Source organism: Trichechus manatus, unplaced genomic scaffold, assembly GCF_000243295.1.
Source record: "Trichechus manatus latirostris isolate Lorelei unplaced genomic scaffold, TriManLat1.0 scaffold00001, whole genome shotgun sequence".
Lineage (NCBI taxonomy): Eukaryota > Metazoa > Chordata > Mammalia > Sirenia > Trichechidae > Trichechus > Trichechus manatus.
Window position 1 is genome coordinate 36,439,089 of NW_004443937.1, and position 17,361 is coordinate 36,456,449.

Sequence of the window (17,361 nt, forward strand, 5' to 3'; positions counted from 1 at the left end):
CAACACATATCTTCACTAGTTGCCTTATTATTCTGGGGGAGAGGGGTTTATTTACTTATTTATATTTTTATTGTGCTTTAGGTGAAAGTTTACAGAGCAGATCAGTTTCCTGTTCAATAATTCATACACAAAGTTTTCCTTGACATTGGTTGCAATCCCCACAATGGATCAGCACTCTTTCCATTTCCACCCTGACTTCCTCATTTCTATTTGTCCAGTTTTCCTGCCCCTTCTGCCTTCTCATCTTTGCTTTCCGGCAGATGTTGCCCTTTTGGTCTCGTATAGTAGATTGTTCTAAGGAGCACTTTACTCGTGGGTGTTATTGTTTATTTTATAGGCCTATTATTTGGCTGAAAGTGATCTCCAGAAGTGGCTTCAGATACAAGTTAGAAAGGTGGCTAAGGGCCATAGTCTTGGGTGTTACCGAGGTGGGATTAGCAGCAGTTATATTAATGAGACAGGACTCAGTCTACAAGATTAGGTCGTGTCTTAAGTCAATCTCTTTTGAGATATAAAAGAAAGAAGCGAGCAGAGATACAGGGGGACTTCATACCACCAAGAAACAAGAGCAGGAGAATAACACATCCTTTGGACCCAGGGTCCCTGCATGAGAAGCTCCTAGACCAGGGGAAGATTGATGACAAGGACCTTCCCCCACAGCCAACAGAGAGAGAAAGCCTTCTCCTGGAGCTGGCACCCTGAATTCAGACTTCTAGTCTCCTAGACTGTGAGAGAATAAATTTGTTTGTTAAAGCCATCTAACTGTGGTATTTCTATTATAGCAGCCTTAGATAACTGAGACAGATGGTTTTAGCAAAATGTTCTCCAAGCTTAGGCTGTTCCAACTAAATTGGTCTCAAAGACAAATGCTTATGATCAATGTGGTTATCACATAATTACAATTCCACAAGCACCAGTTTCAATAATTTTTACAAGGATTTTCAAACTGGCAGATTTGTCCCAGTTAAGGTTTCTGCCCTGCCTTTTAAAAAACAGAGCTGATAAAATGTCAAAAAATTTCTATAATAATCATCTGTTACAATTTATGATTTTAAAGTTTGGTATTGCTGTTGTTAGTTGCCACTGAGTCGATTCCTACGTGTGTAGAGTAGAACTCTTCATAGGGTTTTTTTTTTCTTAAATATATTATTATATATTTGGTGAAAACATACTCAGCAAAACACGCTCCCATTCAACAATTTCTACACATAATGTTCAGTGACACTGGTTAAATTCTTCATATTGTGTCAACATTCTCATTATTTCCGTTCTAGTTCTTTTACTCCGATTAACTTAGTCTCACTGCCCCCTCCTCCAAACTTCTCATCTGTGCTTTAGCATAACGGTTGTCCATTTGGTCTTATACGGATAATTTTTTAAAGAATGCAGTAGTCAAAGGTGACATTCTTTACTTTTTGAGCTAAACTGCTATTTAGTTTAAAGGTGACTTAAGGGTATAGTTCCGCTTCAAGGTTTAAAGTGTATCTCAGGGCAACAGTCTTGGAGATTCCTCCAGTCTCAGTGGATCCGGTAATCCATAAGGTAATCTTTCAGAAGCAGATTGCCAGGCCTGACTTCTGAGGGTGGGTTAGAACCGCCAGCCATTCAGCTAGCAGTTGAGCGGCTGTTTGCGCCACCCAGGGACTGCTAAAATTTGGTATAAACATGATTACATATTTATAGCCTTATAAAAACCCACTTGACTGAAATCTAGAAGTACCTAATTGGGCTTTACCAATACTTTCCATTTCCCTTTGTGAAGCCTCATGTCATAAAGTACCTTAATCTCAGCAAAGAAGCAGAAAAAATTAATATTCTGTGGTTGTCTAGCTGGATTAATATATTTGGTAAAATAGGATAGAAGTAATGGAAAAAGTATTGGAGTTGGAAAGATCCAAGTTCAAATCCTAGCTCAAGGGCAAGTTCACTTCTGAACTTTGGTTTTTGCAAAAAGAATAATACCAACCTTACAGGGTTGCTGTCAGGATTAGAATTAATATAGGTAATGGACCTAGTTCAATGTCTGAGTTAGTATGAATTTATTTGTTGTTGTTAGTTGCCAACGAGTTGATTCCAACTCATGGCCACCCCGTGTGTGCAGAGCAGAACTGTACTCCATAGATACTTATTCTTCTTTTTTTTGGGTGGGGGTGGTGCTGGAGAGCATTGTCGATCACCTGAATGTCTCACACCGTGAGTCTACAGAAGCTGGAAAAACCAGCCACTCACTTTCCCAGCTTCCCTTACAGGTAAAGCCTAGGCCTACAACTTGGGCTTCGCTACTCAGTTGCGTCCACCTTAGACTTTGAACTGGGGATTAGGGCGCAAAGAAGTAGAAACAGCAAAGAATCTCTTTGGGTGTGGTTATGATATCAGAGGGCCCACAAAAGACCAGAGGCTGTGCGGCAGCTATGTAAGCTGCAGTGTCTAATATTCAACAAAGGTAGTGATGCTGCTCTTACCAGATATGGTACGATTCTAGATATACTTTGGATGCCTTGCCTCTGAGCCTGGCTCTCCAGCTGTCTTGGTGATTTTGTGAGCTATCCAGTATTTTTTCAATTAATTCATTTTCTGCTTAAATCAGGCAGCCTATTTCTGCTTAACTTAGACAGCTAAATTGCAGAGCTTACTGAATGGGGGAGGAGAATAGAGGATAAAAGGATTTATATAAAGCTAATACTGAGGATGGTACTGCAAAAGGACAGAAAGAACCAGGGCCCTTGATGAAAACGTTGTTGTGCTGCTGAAATGGCCAGCCCAAGAGCCTTTATCTGCACCTCTTTTTAATGTGAAATAGTATTTCATTATGGTTTAAGCCAGGTTAAATCAAGTTTCCATTACTTGCAACAGAAAGAATCCAGATGGAGATTACGTTTCATAAACCATAGTTATACTACTAAGATATACCCACCTAATAGCGGTTTTGGGAGAAATGACTAAACTATCCTAAGTGAAGGGATCTGCATAAGGCCTGGAACATAGTGATAGTCTATCAGTGCTAGTTCCTTTCCCATTTTACCTGCAGTTGTCGGACACTGATGCGTAAGTCTGATTCATTAAATCCGTATGGAATATTCCAACCAAGAGGACCAAATTTCTTTCTCTCTTGCACAAGGGCATGAAAAAAACAAACTCCAAACAGCAACTTCTCCCATGCCTTTAAATACCAAAATTACACAACAACAAAAAATCAGAATCTCCAGCAGTGGGACACTGGCTTCTTTAACAAGCTCCTCAGTTTTATTCACACTGTAATCGGGTTCATCTGGCATAGGTTTCCCTCAGGTAGAATCTAAGCTCCAATGGGACAGGATCTTTATATGTTTTTTATGTCTATATATCTCACAGATTTATTTTTTTAAATGGCAGATTACCAGTTCCTAGAAGAGTGCCTCTAATCCATTGAATAACTGAATGGATGGAGATAGAGGAATGCATCCTGACCTTATGAAGAACACAACTGAATACAGGAGACAGATATCTAAACTGACAAACAACTAAGATCATTGCTATGTAACTCAAATGCCCAAGATGTCAACAGCCAGTAATACAAAGATCACATTTACATTTAATGGCCAAATGATGATAGTTCAAATTATTGCTGGCCCAAATGATAGAAACTGCCTTTAAGGGCCTCCCAGCTACTTCTGAGAAGCTCCAGTGGAATGCCTACAAACCACTCAGCTGCAGAAATCACAGGGCAATGTTTCTCAAAGTGTGATACCTGGATAAGCATCACCTGGGAACTTGTTAGAAATGTAAATTGTCAAACCCCATCCCAGCCTACTACATCAGAAACTCTGGGGGTGTGAAGCAGCAATATGTGTTTTAAAAAGCCCTCCAGTTGATTCTGATGCACACTAAAGTTTGAGAACTACTGTCATAGGCCATTTACATCCTTTGTCTTCTCTTAGCCCAGCTCCCAACTGTTTTTACTACCAGAGAAGTTGCTTGGCGAAGCCTTACCCATTGCCACTGGTCATCATGCAAACAATGGTACATGACAGGAGTGTTGACTTTGGATATCCCACAAATTCCAATACTTGGGGTGTCAACGTTACTTGCTGAACGTTGTGATGCAGGGGTGAGAGTGCTTCCTCTCTAATTCAGTGCCACTGTTTATTTGGGTCACCTGAGCCCCAAAGCAGCTCTGCTTGTGTTTAGAATCTTTCAAGTTCCCCTTCTGTTTCTGGCCCTCTCTCTAATCAAACACATAACACTTTCTCCATCCTACTAAGTGCTCTTTCTAGCTAAAACCACCAAACATCCACCCATTCTCCTAGAGTTACAAACAAAATTATTGCTTAGAGCTACAGGTACAAAGAAAGTATCATTAAGCAGAGGAAAACTAGCTGGCTTCCAAAGAATTCAATCTTTTATTCTACCTTCAATATCATTCTTTTCCTAGCTCAAATAGGAAAGTATGATAAATAGCCTGTGTTGGGGGCAAGGGCAAGGAGAGGCGGGTGCAGGGTGGTGGGTATGCTTTCCCCCCAGAACTGATGTTTCCCTGCATGTTGGGGGATCTCAATGTAACATTCCTGGTTTTTCTTCATCCTTGTACTAACCTACTGCAGAAACGAGGAGTGACCTATATGATTGGTAAATTTGGGGAAAATTAACCCAACATGCTTGGCTCAGCTTCTCCCTTTTTTCTCTTAGAAGTGAGCTTCCTGTAGGAAGTTGAATTTTCCTCTGTTCCTCCAGGTGGATAAATCTGCTTAATCTTGTGGTTCAGTAATAGGAAGCCCATTTGTTCACAGATATAAGCTACACCTTCTACCCTAGCCTATAACAGTAATTAGGGTTCTATTTTGGCTTCCACCTGCCTATTCTTTTTCCTGTTTCTCAACTGGTAAGAATTTAGGCAATGAAAAGTCCCCTACACCCTAAAGCCTCCAATTCCATGTGCAAAACTGATTATTAGTATGTTAAATCACTATTACTAGAATTTAAGTTCCATGAAGACAGGTTTTTTTTTGGTCTGTTTTGTTCAAGCTGCTTTATATCCAGTGCCTAGGGGAGCGCCTACCACACATACTTGTTGAAAGAATGAATGAATGATGTGAAAACATATTTCTGTTCTTGGGTCTTAATCAAAAACACTGTTGGGATTTGGTTTACAAATTTAGATACATTCATTCATTCAACAAGATTTATTTAAATGTCTCCTATGTGGGAAGCAAACCACAAAATATTGAGAATAAAATGGTGAACAAGACAGTTACAATTTCTTTCTTGTTAGGAAATGCCTAAAGTTTATTATTTTAGAAAAGTTTATATTTCCATATTTTCTCAGTATAGAAACATATTTTAAAATTTCCCAATTACCAATTCCTTTCCAGGGCATCCCTTGAAAAACACTTCATCAGAAATTGGATCACTGAGATACGATTGAAGGAGATTCAGCCGGAGACCTGTGGGAGGTTCGTTTGTCATTTTTACTCCATTCTGTAGAATTGTTACTGGGAACTAAGACAAAATAAACAAAGAGCATTACGCAAGGCAGTAAACTCCAGCCCTAAAAACACACATAGTGGTAGATTACAAAACAAGTATAATGAAGGACTCCAAAAATATTAAAAAAATCTCATAAACTTAAGATATACAATGTAACAGCAACCAAAAAAAAAAGAAAAAACAAAAAGCCCACAACCAAACCCGTTGCCATTAGGTTGATTCCAACTCATAGTGACCCTCTAGGACAGAGTAGAACTGCCTCATAAGGTTTCCAAGGAGCAGCTGGTGGATTCAAACTGCTGATCTTTTGATTAGCAGCCATAGCTCTTAACCACTGCACCACCAGGGCTCCTTACACTTTAACAGATAACTAAATAAATGTACTCAACTCCATGGGAAGTAAACATACTTTAGGAGATGGATAACTTGTGAGCCAAAGCCTAAAGGAAGAGTTACAGGTTTCAGAAGTAAAATCTTCACATATTTTTTCCAACATGGGCATCCAGGAGACAGCAAGGTGACAATTCTGTAGACAAACCCAAGTTCCATCTTCTAATGCTGCTTTAATCATTTTTGTTGCAATTGGTCCTTGTCCCTGTCCCAGTGATATAGCTTGAAACTTATTTCCAGACATAGCTTTATCATTTGCAAATTTCAGCAGGCCTAAGATGGGCACAAAAAAATTTGTCTCACTACTAACTCTAAAATTACCAAATATGTCTTATGATTTCAGTGTCTAGGTGTTTAATTGTGAAAAATTCTAGTTACCTTTCTCTGTAAAAACTGGATTTATTAACCGATTTACAACCATATAAGATATGTGCATTGAGTAAGATATCTTATTTATAATTCCTTAAAAACTTACAATATATATTCACTTACTAGCCATGGGATCTGCTCCTGGAGAGAGCACAAAGACTAAGGGGATAGTGCAGTTTGAATCCAAGTAACTCTTTGCCAAATCAAATGATGGAGGCTCTACAAACTTTTTCCCTAGTTTGTCAGTTACATAATTTGTTATAGCTGGGATAATCTGTTGAAGATAGAAAATAGGACCTTTAGAGTAATTTTTACTCCATGTAACAGCTCTGATTATTATGAAAACCAACAAAGAGTGAAACGGGTCTAACGGTTAAGAAAAGCATGTAACATATCATAGACAAAATGCTGATTTCCTTAATATATGAAAAGATTCTACAAATTAATAGGACAAATCCAACAATCAAAAAGAAAAATCGGCAAAGGAGACGAACAGTTTACAGAAAATGAAATACAAGCGGATCTTAAACATATGAAAAGACGCTCAACCTCATTCAGTGTAGCAGAGATTGTACAATGTCCCCCTTCTTTGCCTCTTTTTGGTAATAGAACTCAAACTCAATAAACGGAATAGTTCTTAACCACTGCAGCACCAGGCTCCATTGACATATGCATAAAAGGATAAGTAAGAGGCAGATAACATTGATTGCCTGAGGAGAAGGGTGCTGACAGACAGAGAGGTGGAGACGGGACACACACCTTTCATTGTATACCCATATAGTCATGTGATTCAAGACAGTGTTGAGCTTGAACCACAGGAATATGTTACTTACTTATAAATTATATTAAAATTAATTAAAAATAAAAGAATGCTACTCATCAACATTAGAAGCAGAAAATTGGTACAAAGAGGTATAAGACATTATCTTCTAAATGCCAAACAACTCTCCAAAATGAAAGCTCTAGAAATTCAAAGGAGGGAGGAGAGATCATCCCAGACTTCTGCAGTCCTGGAAGCTCCATGGAGTAGATGGAAAAGAAGGATGGAACCTTCTATCCGAGTAATTTTGTGTAGTTTTAAGCCATTCTGTTACTGTTTTGAACTAGTGCAAGTTTCTAGGGGGAGGTAAGAAAGGAACGGGAAAAAGGTGCCAGGTTAGCAAACCGCTGGGCTGTAGTTCTGTCATTATTCTACAGGTATTGGAAAACCACTGAAGCTTTTTTTCAAAAACATCTTATGATGACATGGCAGCTTTTAATTTTTTTCTTTGACATCTCGTGAGCAATGATGAAGTCTTTGTTTATCCCTGTACCCCAACACCATGTATGGTTCCTACCTAGCATACTCATTGCTGTCAAGTCGACTCCGACTCATAGCAACCCTAGAGGACAGAGTACAACTTCCGCATTGGGTTTCCAAGAAGTGGCTGGTGTATTCAAACTCCCAACCTTTTGGTTAGCAGCCAAGCTCTTAACCACTGCGCCACCAGCGCTCCAGACTTGGCATAGTAAATCTTTAATATACATTTTAAGTAAAGGGAGCTCTGAAGACACAGACTTTGCTCCTCATTACTCTAAGCTCTGGCCTGAGTCAACACCTCCTGAGGTGATGTAATCACAGTTAAGTGTGATAGTTTTCTATAGAAGGGATGCCCTTATAGTTTTCTACAGAAAAGATGCCCCAACAATTTAATGTAAGAAAAAAAGTTACAAACCTTTCCTATAAGATTTCAGTCCTTCATGTAAGATACTCTAGAGAAGATACTCTGTAGACTTGAGAAGACCTGGAACCCTGGTAGCACAGCAGTTAAGAGCTTGGCTGCTAACTAAAAGGTCAGCAGTTCGAATCCACCAGCCACTCCGTGCAAACCCTATGGGGCAGTTCTACTCTGCCCTATAGAGTCACTATGAGTCAGGATCGACTCAATGGCAACAGGGTTGAGAAGACATAAGATGGGCTTTAATTCAATTTAGTTTAATTCAATTCAATTCACAGACATTTACCGAGCTCCTACCATCTGCTAGGCTCAGGGAAAAAATAGACACAGGTCTTGGCCTCAAGAAACTCACTGTAGTCTAGTGGAGGATGCTAACAAATAAACAGACAATTATTGTACATTGTATGTGGGAAGTGCTACAATGATTAACCACATGCTTCTAAGCATGGTAGACAAAGTAATAACTCATTCATGGTATTGAATGGCATTTCCACTGGCCAGCAAGGAGCCGGCCATTCTGTGGAGGGCAAACAGGCAGATGTTTGCCAGATGTAAAGCTATTCATTCCTCAGCTTACCATGAATAAGGGAGACTACTGGTGATAAAATAATGAATAAAGTATTGTTTTGGACTTTAAGGAATTTCTTGTCTACTGAGAGGGGAACATATAGCAAGTAGGGAAGAAATCAGGCAATGTACAACAAAGGTCTTTGGGAGTTAGAGTAAGCAGAAATGCTTCAGGAGTCAAAAAATTATGTAGGTCTCTGTTTGAATCTCCTCAGAGACTAAATGAGGTATTACATGATGCTTCGTGTGAGATTTTACTAAAAACAAGAAATGTTAAAAAAAATTTTTTAAAAGGTGGGGAGGAGGGGGAAGGAAAGAAGAAAGGAAGGAAGGAAACAAAGAAGGAAGGAAGGAAATATTGAAATCACTTTCAAAACCTTCATTGTATACATGGTGAAACTGGAGCTCAAAAAAGTGAAGCCACTTAAAGTTTGAATTATGTGTAGGGACATAGTTTTTAGTTTTCTTTCTGTTAAAAAATTTCTTTTGTAATACCATAATCATCTTTCTTGAATGTGTGAAAACTGTATCAGCCCACCTGTCTCACCAGTAGAAAACTTTTGTGAAGGTCTGAACTAATAAAATTGTGACCTGTACAAGATTTCCACCAACTTCTGCTTCCAGCCATGATGGAATAACCTGGACCAGATTTACCCTCCCGTATAAACAAGTTAAAAATGGCCAAAATTAATGAAACAACCATTTTCAGATACTGGGCAAAGGTGGCACAGACTGTGATCCCTGAGAAAAAGGAAACAAACACAATGAACCCTATTATTCCCTTATTTTTACGCCTGGAGGTACATTCCAGTGGTAAGGAAAATGACTGAATGCACTGCAACACAGTGTTGCTGAGTTGGGAAGACAGAGATCAGAGTTCAAGGAGGCTGAGTCTGCTGAAAGTTGCAGAGTTCCAATTAGGTGGGAACTATGCAGAAAAAATAGCTCTTGAATCTTTGCTGAATACCATGTGTGCATGCATAAAGACAAGCAAAGAGCAACCAGGGAGCTGTGAGCCGGGGAGTTCCCAGAGTTCATGCAAGACTGGGAACCATTCAAGTTCCCAAAAGCTACAGTGGAGAGTCCTTGTTGATCACTTGGGGGCATTCAATAAAGACTCTAGAAGGCCACACCTTAGTGTTGGGGCTAAATTATCCATTGAATAAAGGCTATTTTAGACCAGCCCTAATAAATCTTTAACACACTCTTTGAAAGGAATAATCTGAATTTAAGTAATTTAATTACCTAGCACAGGGGTGGAAACCCTGGTGATGTAGTGGTTAAGTGCTATGGCTGCTAACCAAAAGGTCAGCAGGTCGAATCCACCAGGCGCTCCTTGGAAACTCTATGGGGCAGTTCTACTCTGTCCTATGAGTCAGGATCGACTCAATGGCAACGGGTTTGGTTCTTTTTTTAGCACAGGGGTTGGAATATTTTTTCTATAAATGACTAGCTAGTGAATATGTTAGCTTTTGTGGGTCAAATATAGTTTCTGTTGCATATTCTTCTTCTTCTTTTTTAAACAACTCTTTAAAAATGTAAAAGCCTTTCTTGGCTTGTGGGTTGTACAAAAACAGGCCAGGGCTGGATTTGCTCCACAAGTGTTATTTGCCAACTCCTGGACTAGCATAACAAAGCTCAACAATCTTTAAACGAAGATAACAAAATCCAAACCATCAATAATATAACATTTACAATGACCAGCATTCAATAAAATATTACTGGACATGCCAAGAAGCAAAAAATGTAACTCATAATCAAGAGAAACATCAGTGAATAGAAACAGGACCAGAAATGATGTAATTAGCAGTTAAGTATTTAAAAACAGCTATTACAATTGTGTTCAAACATTTAAAGGAAAACACGAACAGAGTAAGAAATAGAGATATAAAAATATAAGATTTTTTTATATATAGAATAAATAGAAATAGAAGATATAAAAAAGAACCAAATGGAATTTTTAGAGATGAAACATATAAGAACTGAAATAAAAAATTGGATGAAATTAATAGCAGATTAAACATTACAAAAGAAGAAATCATCAAATTTAAGATAGTAATAGAAATTCCCCAAACTGAAGCACAGAGACAGAAAAAAATTAAAAAATAATTAACAGAGTATCAGTCACTTGTTGCATAATATCAAGCAGTTTAATGTATATGTAATTGGAGTCCTGGGTAGGGGGTACAAAAAATATTTGAAGAAATAATGGCGAAAACTGTTTCTCAAGTTGAGGAAAACTATAAACCCACAGACCCAAGAAGCTCAATGAACCCTAAGCAGGATAATCAACCCCTCTGAGCAACTGAAATGAAGATTAAAGAACCAAATAGCAATAATTTTAAACCTGGTACTTCATAAATAGCAAATTATCTGGGTTCCAAATAGAATATATTTGTCTTTTACCTTATCAGGTCTTAAGCACCGAAGAATTATTATTTTCTGTAGTTCATTTAGTGTTGTATCCATTGGTTGTGGAAATTGAGCATTGTGTGGTTCTTTACTGTCATAGATTTCCCGCCATTCATGTATATTTGCAGAAAAATGCTCCCTAGTGAAAAAAAGCTTAATAATTATTCTTTTCATTGGGGAAAAACTTAAAAGAGAGATTGCTAGCAAGGGGATGAAAAAAGATAGCTATAGGACTATTTAAAAATCATCAGATTTAAATAATTACCTGAGCCCTTTGAAGGCAGAATATTCACTTGCATGACAAATTTCCTCCCAGCTTTTATCCTGTAGCCAAGATGGATCAGGATTTTTCTCAGCACTCTTAAGACTTACTCCTCCAGTTAAAAGAAACATCAGTTCCTGGTATTCAATCTCTTTCCTTGCCCTGTGTTCCCAAAATAAGGACTGTTGGAAATTGCTGATCTTAAAATTGAATGAAGTCAATTTCTGCTTCTAGCCAAGGTGGAGAAAACAGGACTGGACTTAGCCTCCTGCCGTAAACAACTATAAAACTGGACAAATGAATGAAACAATGTTTTTGGAAACCGTATAATAGCCAGTGTACGACTTCGGTCCCTGAAAGAAGGACACAAAGAAGGTGAGCTCTGTGATTGCCTCAGCTGTCTGCCTGAAGGCACTTTCTGAACCATGGAGTAGGGAGCGGATCTAAATCAAAGTTTGGCAGTATTGCTGAGTTGAAGAGACTGAGAAAAGAGTTAAGAAAGGCTAAGGTAGCTCCCAAAAGGTTGGCAGTTCAAATCTACCAGCTGCTCCTTGGAAACCCTATGGGGCCTGTAGGGTCGCTATGAGTTAGAACCAACTCGACAGCATCTAACAACAAGGTAGCTTCCTAGAGAGGAGGGGGATTCATGGTAAAGGATCTCCAGAAATCTGCATAGGTGTCATCTTGTTTCTATTGCTAAATACTAAGGCATAGCTATGTAGGGTAATACTCCATCAACCCAGGCAAACAATGTCTGGGGAGCTGTAAACTAAGTAATTCCCAGATCTCACACAGAGCTGGAAAATATGAGTTCTTGCCAGCCAGAGTTGAGTCTCTGCTGAATGCCAGAGAAATTCAGCAGAGACACCAGAAGGAACATGCCTTGGTAGTAAAGCTAACCTAACCTTAGCATAAAGGCTACTCTAAAACTGCCGTAAGGAAGTTTAAAAACAAGCCTTGAAAAGATCAAACTAATCCAGTAGTAATTTAACTAACTGAAAAAGTACAGTCTAATGCTTGAATATACCATGGACTGCCAAAAGAATGAACAAATGTGTCTTGGAAGAAGTACAACCAGAATGCTCCTTAGAAGCAAGGATGCTGAGACTACATCTCACATACTTTGGACATGTTATCAAGAGGGATCAGTCCCTGGAGAAGGACACCATGCTTGGTAAACTAGAGGGTCAGTGAAAAAGAGGAAGACTCTCAATGAGATGGACTGACATAGTGGCTGCAACAATCGGCTCAAGCATAATGATTGTGAGGACGGCACAGAACCGGACAGTGTTTTGGTCTGTTGTACGTAGGGTCACTATGAGTCAGAAATGATTCGATGGCACCTAACAACATAAAAACAACTGATAATACCGAGGCCCTGATTATCCTGGCTTGTTTGTTAAATGGAAATTCCATGCCAGGTGAGACAAGCTTAGATGACCACATGCTAGAGCCTTCATGCCCCTCCACCAAGCACCCAGCTCCTAAAGCACGGGTTTCACTCAGAAAAAAAGCACACCGTCCCTGCCCCTAGCTTCAGAGTCATGGCTCAGAGATTTTGCTCAAGAGAGGTAGGTCATAAAACATAGAGCTTCAAAGCTCTTCCAAAAGGAATGGGCTTCATTTATACCAGAGTGTGGGTAAGTTCAAACCTACAGGTGCTCTAAAAAATAATGGAGGTGGTGGTGAAAAGCAATTAAAGAGGATACTTGTAGTTTTCTTAGCAATATAAACTAAATCAGAGACTGGCTTGCTTACCAGAGAGAATCAGGGAAATATACAGGTAAGGAGAACCCTCCAGGGTATGATGGTTAATTTTATGTGTCAGCTTGGTTAGGCTATAGCCCAGCTGTTTGGTCAAAACACTAGTCTAGATGTTGCTATGAAGGTATTTACATGTGATTAACATTTACAGTTATTTGACCTTAAGTAAAGCCTCCATAATGTGGGTGGGCCTCACCCAATCAGTTGAAGGCCTTAAGAGCAACGACTGAGGTTTCCTGAGGGAAAAGGATTCTGCCTGAAGATGGTAAACAGACATCCTGCTGCACTTACAGTCCACCTGGCCTACCAATCTTGGATACAAGACTGCTGGAGTTTCCAGTCAGTTGCCTGACTACAGATTTTGAATTTGAGAATCCCTACAATCACATGAGCTAATTCCTTAAAATATCTATCTATCTACTTCATCTCATGCACTTTGGACATGTTATCTGGAGGGACCAGTCCCTGGAGAAGGTAGGACATTATGCTTGGTAAAGTAGAAGGTAAGCGAGAAAGAATACCCTTGATGAGATGGATTGACACACTGGCTCAACAATGGGCTGCAAGCATAGCAATGATTATGAGACTACTGCAGGACCAGGTAGTATTTTGTTCTGTTGTATATAGGGTAGCTATGAGTCAGAACAAACTTGACAGCACCTAACAACATCTTACTGGTTTTGTTTCTCTGAAGAACCGTAAGACATGAGGTCAGAGAAAATTTCAAACACTGATCTCAAAAATTATCCTTGTAAAGGCTCCTGAATTTAATTGGATCAGTCTGTGGAGCAATTTATTCCTGAAAACATTGTTGAAAATAATAGAGCAATCAGCCAGAAATTAGCAAAGCTGAACAGCTGTGTGGAGTCAGGGACAGAGACAATCAAAGAGGGCACTCCCAAATCACTGTCATCCCGAAATGACTGTGTGCGTGATAAAAGCTGAACCCTCAACAAGCAACATCAGAGGCTTCACACTGAAGGAGGGAATTAGACTTCACTAAAATAATCCAACCAAACACTAAACAAATTAAGAAAATTAACAATAACAAGCTCCAGAAGGGAAGGGAGTCCTATATCCAGAGTTGCTACAATATATTATCTAAAATACACAGTTTCCAACAAAAAATTATGAGACATACAAAGAAACAAAGAAGTCTGACCCATCCAAAGGGAACAAAGCAGGAAATAGAAACTGCCTGTAAGAGCAATCAGATGTTAGATTTAAAGGCAAGGACTTAAAAGTAGCCATTATAAATAAGTTCAAAGAATTAAAGGAAATCATGCTTAAAGAAGTAAAGGAAGGTATGATAACAAATGTTTCATCAACTAGAGAATATCAATAAAGAGAAATTACAAAATGTAACAAAAGGAAATTCTAGAGTTAAAAAGTACAATAACTGAAATGAAAAATTCACTATAGGGGCTCAACAGTAGATTTGGACTTGCAGGAAGAATAATTTAAAAAACTTGAAGACAGATTGACAGAAATTATGTAATTCAAAGAATAGAGATTAAAAAGCGTGAAGAAAAATGAACAGAACTTCAGAGAAATGTGGGACACCATTAAGTGCACAAACATATGTGTAATACAAATGGCAGAAAGAGAAGACAGTGAACGAGACAGAAATGTTTGAAAAAATAATGGCTAAAAACTTGCAAAATTTGAAGAAAAACTTTAATTTACACATCCATAAAGCTCAATGTCTTAGTCATCTAGTGCTGCTCTAACAGAAATACCACAAGTGGATGGCTTTAGTAAAGAGAAGTTTATTTCCTCACAGTAAAGTAGGCTAAAAGTCCAAATTCAGGGCATCACCTCCAGGGGAAGTCTTTCTCTCTCTGTCGGCCTTCTCATCAATCTTCCCCTGGACTAGGAGCTTTTCCGTGCAGGGACCCCAGGTCCAAAGGACGTGCTCTGCTCCCAGCACTGCTTTCTTGGTGGTATGCCCCCTGTCTCTCTGCTTGCTTCTCTTTTTTATATCTCAAAAGAGTTTGCCTCAAGACACAATCCAATCTTGTAGATTGAGTCCTGCCTCACTAACACAACTGCTGCCCTTGCCTCCTCATTAACATCACAGAGGCAAGATTTACAACATATAGGAAAATCACACAATACCGGGAATCACAGCCCAGCCAAACTGATACATACATTTTTTGGGGAACATAATTCAATCCATGACACTCCATAAACTCCAAGTAGGGTAATAGCCACAAAGACACTTAGCATCATATTAAAAATGGTGAAAGTCAAAAACAAGAAGAAAATCTTGAAAACAGCACAAGAAAAACGAATTGTTGCTTACAAGTCCAATAAGATTAACAGCAGATTTCTCATCAGAAACAATGGAGATCATACAGCCATTTGGAAAAACAGTCCAATGGTTCCTAAAAAAACTAGAGGTAGAGCTTCCTTATGACCCAGTAATTCCACTCCTATATACTCTAGGGGTCTAAAAGAAGTGACATGAAAAGACATATGCACACCTATGTTGATTACAGCACTATTCACAATAGTAAAAAGATGGAAACAACTGAAGTGCCCATCAATGGATGAATGGATAAGTAAAATGTGGTACATACATACAATGAAATACTACTCAGTGATAAAGAAAAAATGAGTTCCTAAAACATCTTGGAACATGGATGAACCTGTAGGACATTATGTTGAGTGAAATAAGTCAATAATAAAAGAACAAATATTGTATGTTCTCACTTTTATTAAATGACATGAACAAGTAAATATACAGAAACTAATGTTCATTACTGGTTACCAGGGATTGGGGAGGAGGGGGATTCACTTTCTAAATAGCAGACACTTGTTATTTTAGGTGATGGGAAAAATAACACCAAATGAGGGTTAAATGTACACAACCTGATGAAGGTAAATGATGTCACTAAAAAGTACACAAGAAAAAAAGGACTTGAAAAATTAATCACCAACATTATATGGAAAGGAAAGGGGCTCTGGATAAGGAAAGCATTACTGAAGAAAAAGAACAAAGGAGGAGGACTCACACTATCTGATCTCAGAACCTAATATACAGCCACAGTAGTCAAAACATCCTGGTACTGGTACAACAACAGACACATAGACCAATGGAACAGAATCGAGAACCTAGATGTAAATCCATCCACTTATGGTCAGCTGATCTTTGACAAAGGACCAAAGTCCATTAAATGGGGGAAAAGACAGTGTTTTTAACAAATGATACTGCAAAACTGTATATCCATCTATAAAAAGATGAAACAGTACCCATACCTCACATCATACACAAAAACTAATTCAAAATGGATCACAGATCTAAATATAAAACCTAAAATAATAAAGATCATGGAAGAAAAAATAGGGACAATGCTAGGGGCCCTAATACATGGCATAAATAGAATATAAACCATAACTAACAACGCACATACACCCGAAGATAAACTAGATAACTAGATGCTCCTAAAAATCAAACACTTATGCTTATCAAAAGACTTCACCAAAAGAGTAAAAACAGAACCTACAGACTGGGAAAAATTTTTTGGCTACGACATATCCAACCAAAGGTCTAATCTTTAAACTCTGTAAGATACTTCAGTACCTCAACAACAAAAAGAGAAATAATCCAATTTAAAAATGGGCAAAGGATATGAACAGACACTTCACTGAAACACACACCATACACCAATTCAATAATTTCTACAATGTACAATTTAGTGACATTGATTACATTCTTTGAGTTGGGCAACCATTCTCACCCTCCTTTTCTGAGTTCTTCCTCCTCCATTAACACAAACTTACTGCCCCCTAAGTTTCCTATCTAATCTTTCGAGTTGTCTATTTGATCCCATATAGATAGATCTTAAAAGAGCACAATGCTCAAGGCAGACATTCTTTACTAGTTAAGCTAAATAAACTATTGTTTGGTTTTAAGAAGACTTCAGGGGATATTTTTGGTTTAAGGTTTAAAGATTCTCTCAGGGAAATAGTTTCAGGGATTCATTTAGCCTCTATGGCTCCATAAAGTCTGGATTCCACGAGAATGTGAGATTCTGTTCAGCAATAAATAACATATATTTTTAAAAGTCAGATAATAATAAGTGTTGGTGAGAATATGGAGAAATCGAAACACTCATAAACTGCTGGCAGGAAAGTAAAATGGTGCAGCAACTCTGGAAAACAGTCTGGGAACTCCTCAAAAGGTTAAACATAGAGCTACCATTTGACCCAGTAATTTTACTCCAAATATCTACCCAAGAGAAATGAAAACATATGTCCACACAAAAATCTGTACACAAATGTTCATAGCAGTGTTATTCATAATAGCCAAAAGGCAGAAATAACCCAAATGTTCATCAACTGATGAATGGATAAACAAAATGTGGTATATCAATTCAATGGAATATTATTGAACCACAAAAAGAAATGAAG

At 38.4% G+C, this 17,361-nt stretch overlaps 1 protein-coding gene across 1 annotated transcript in view; it reads right to left on the bottom strand.

Annotated features, from left to right (window-relative positions):
• DNAH12 (dynein axonemal heavy chain 12) overlaps positions 1-17,361 on the bottom strand; it is a 197,258-nt gene that overhangs the window by 16,654 nt on the left and 163,243 nt on the right. Inside the window, exons 59-64 of the mRNA XM_012555870.2 lie at positions 11,185-11,343; positions 10,914-11,058; positions 6,346-6,496; positions 5,873-6,126; positions 5,335-5,475; positions 3,023-3,160 (exon numbers count right to left, since the gene is read on the bottom strand). Of these exons, the coding sequence (XP_012411324.1) occupies positions 3,023-3,160; positions 5,335-5,475; positions 5,873-6,126; positions 6,346-6,496; positions 10,914-11,058; positions 11,185-11,343 (988 nt within the window). The remainder of the gene's footprint in view (positions 1-3,022; positions 3,161-5,334; positions 5,476-5,872; positions 6,127-6,345; positions 6,497-10,913; positions 11,059-11,184; positions 11,344-17,361) is intronic.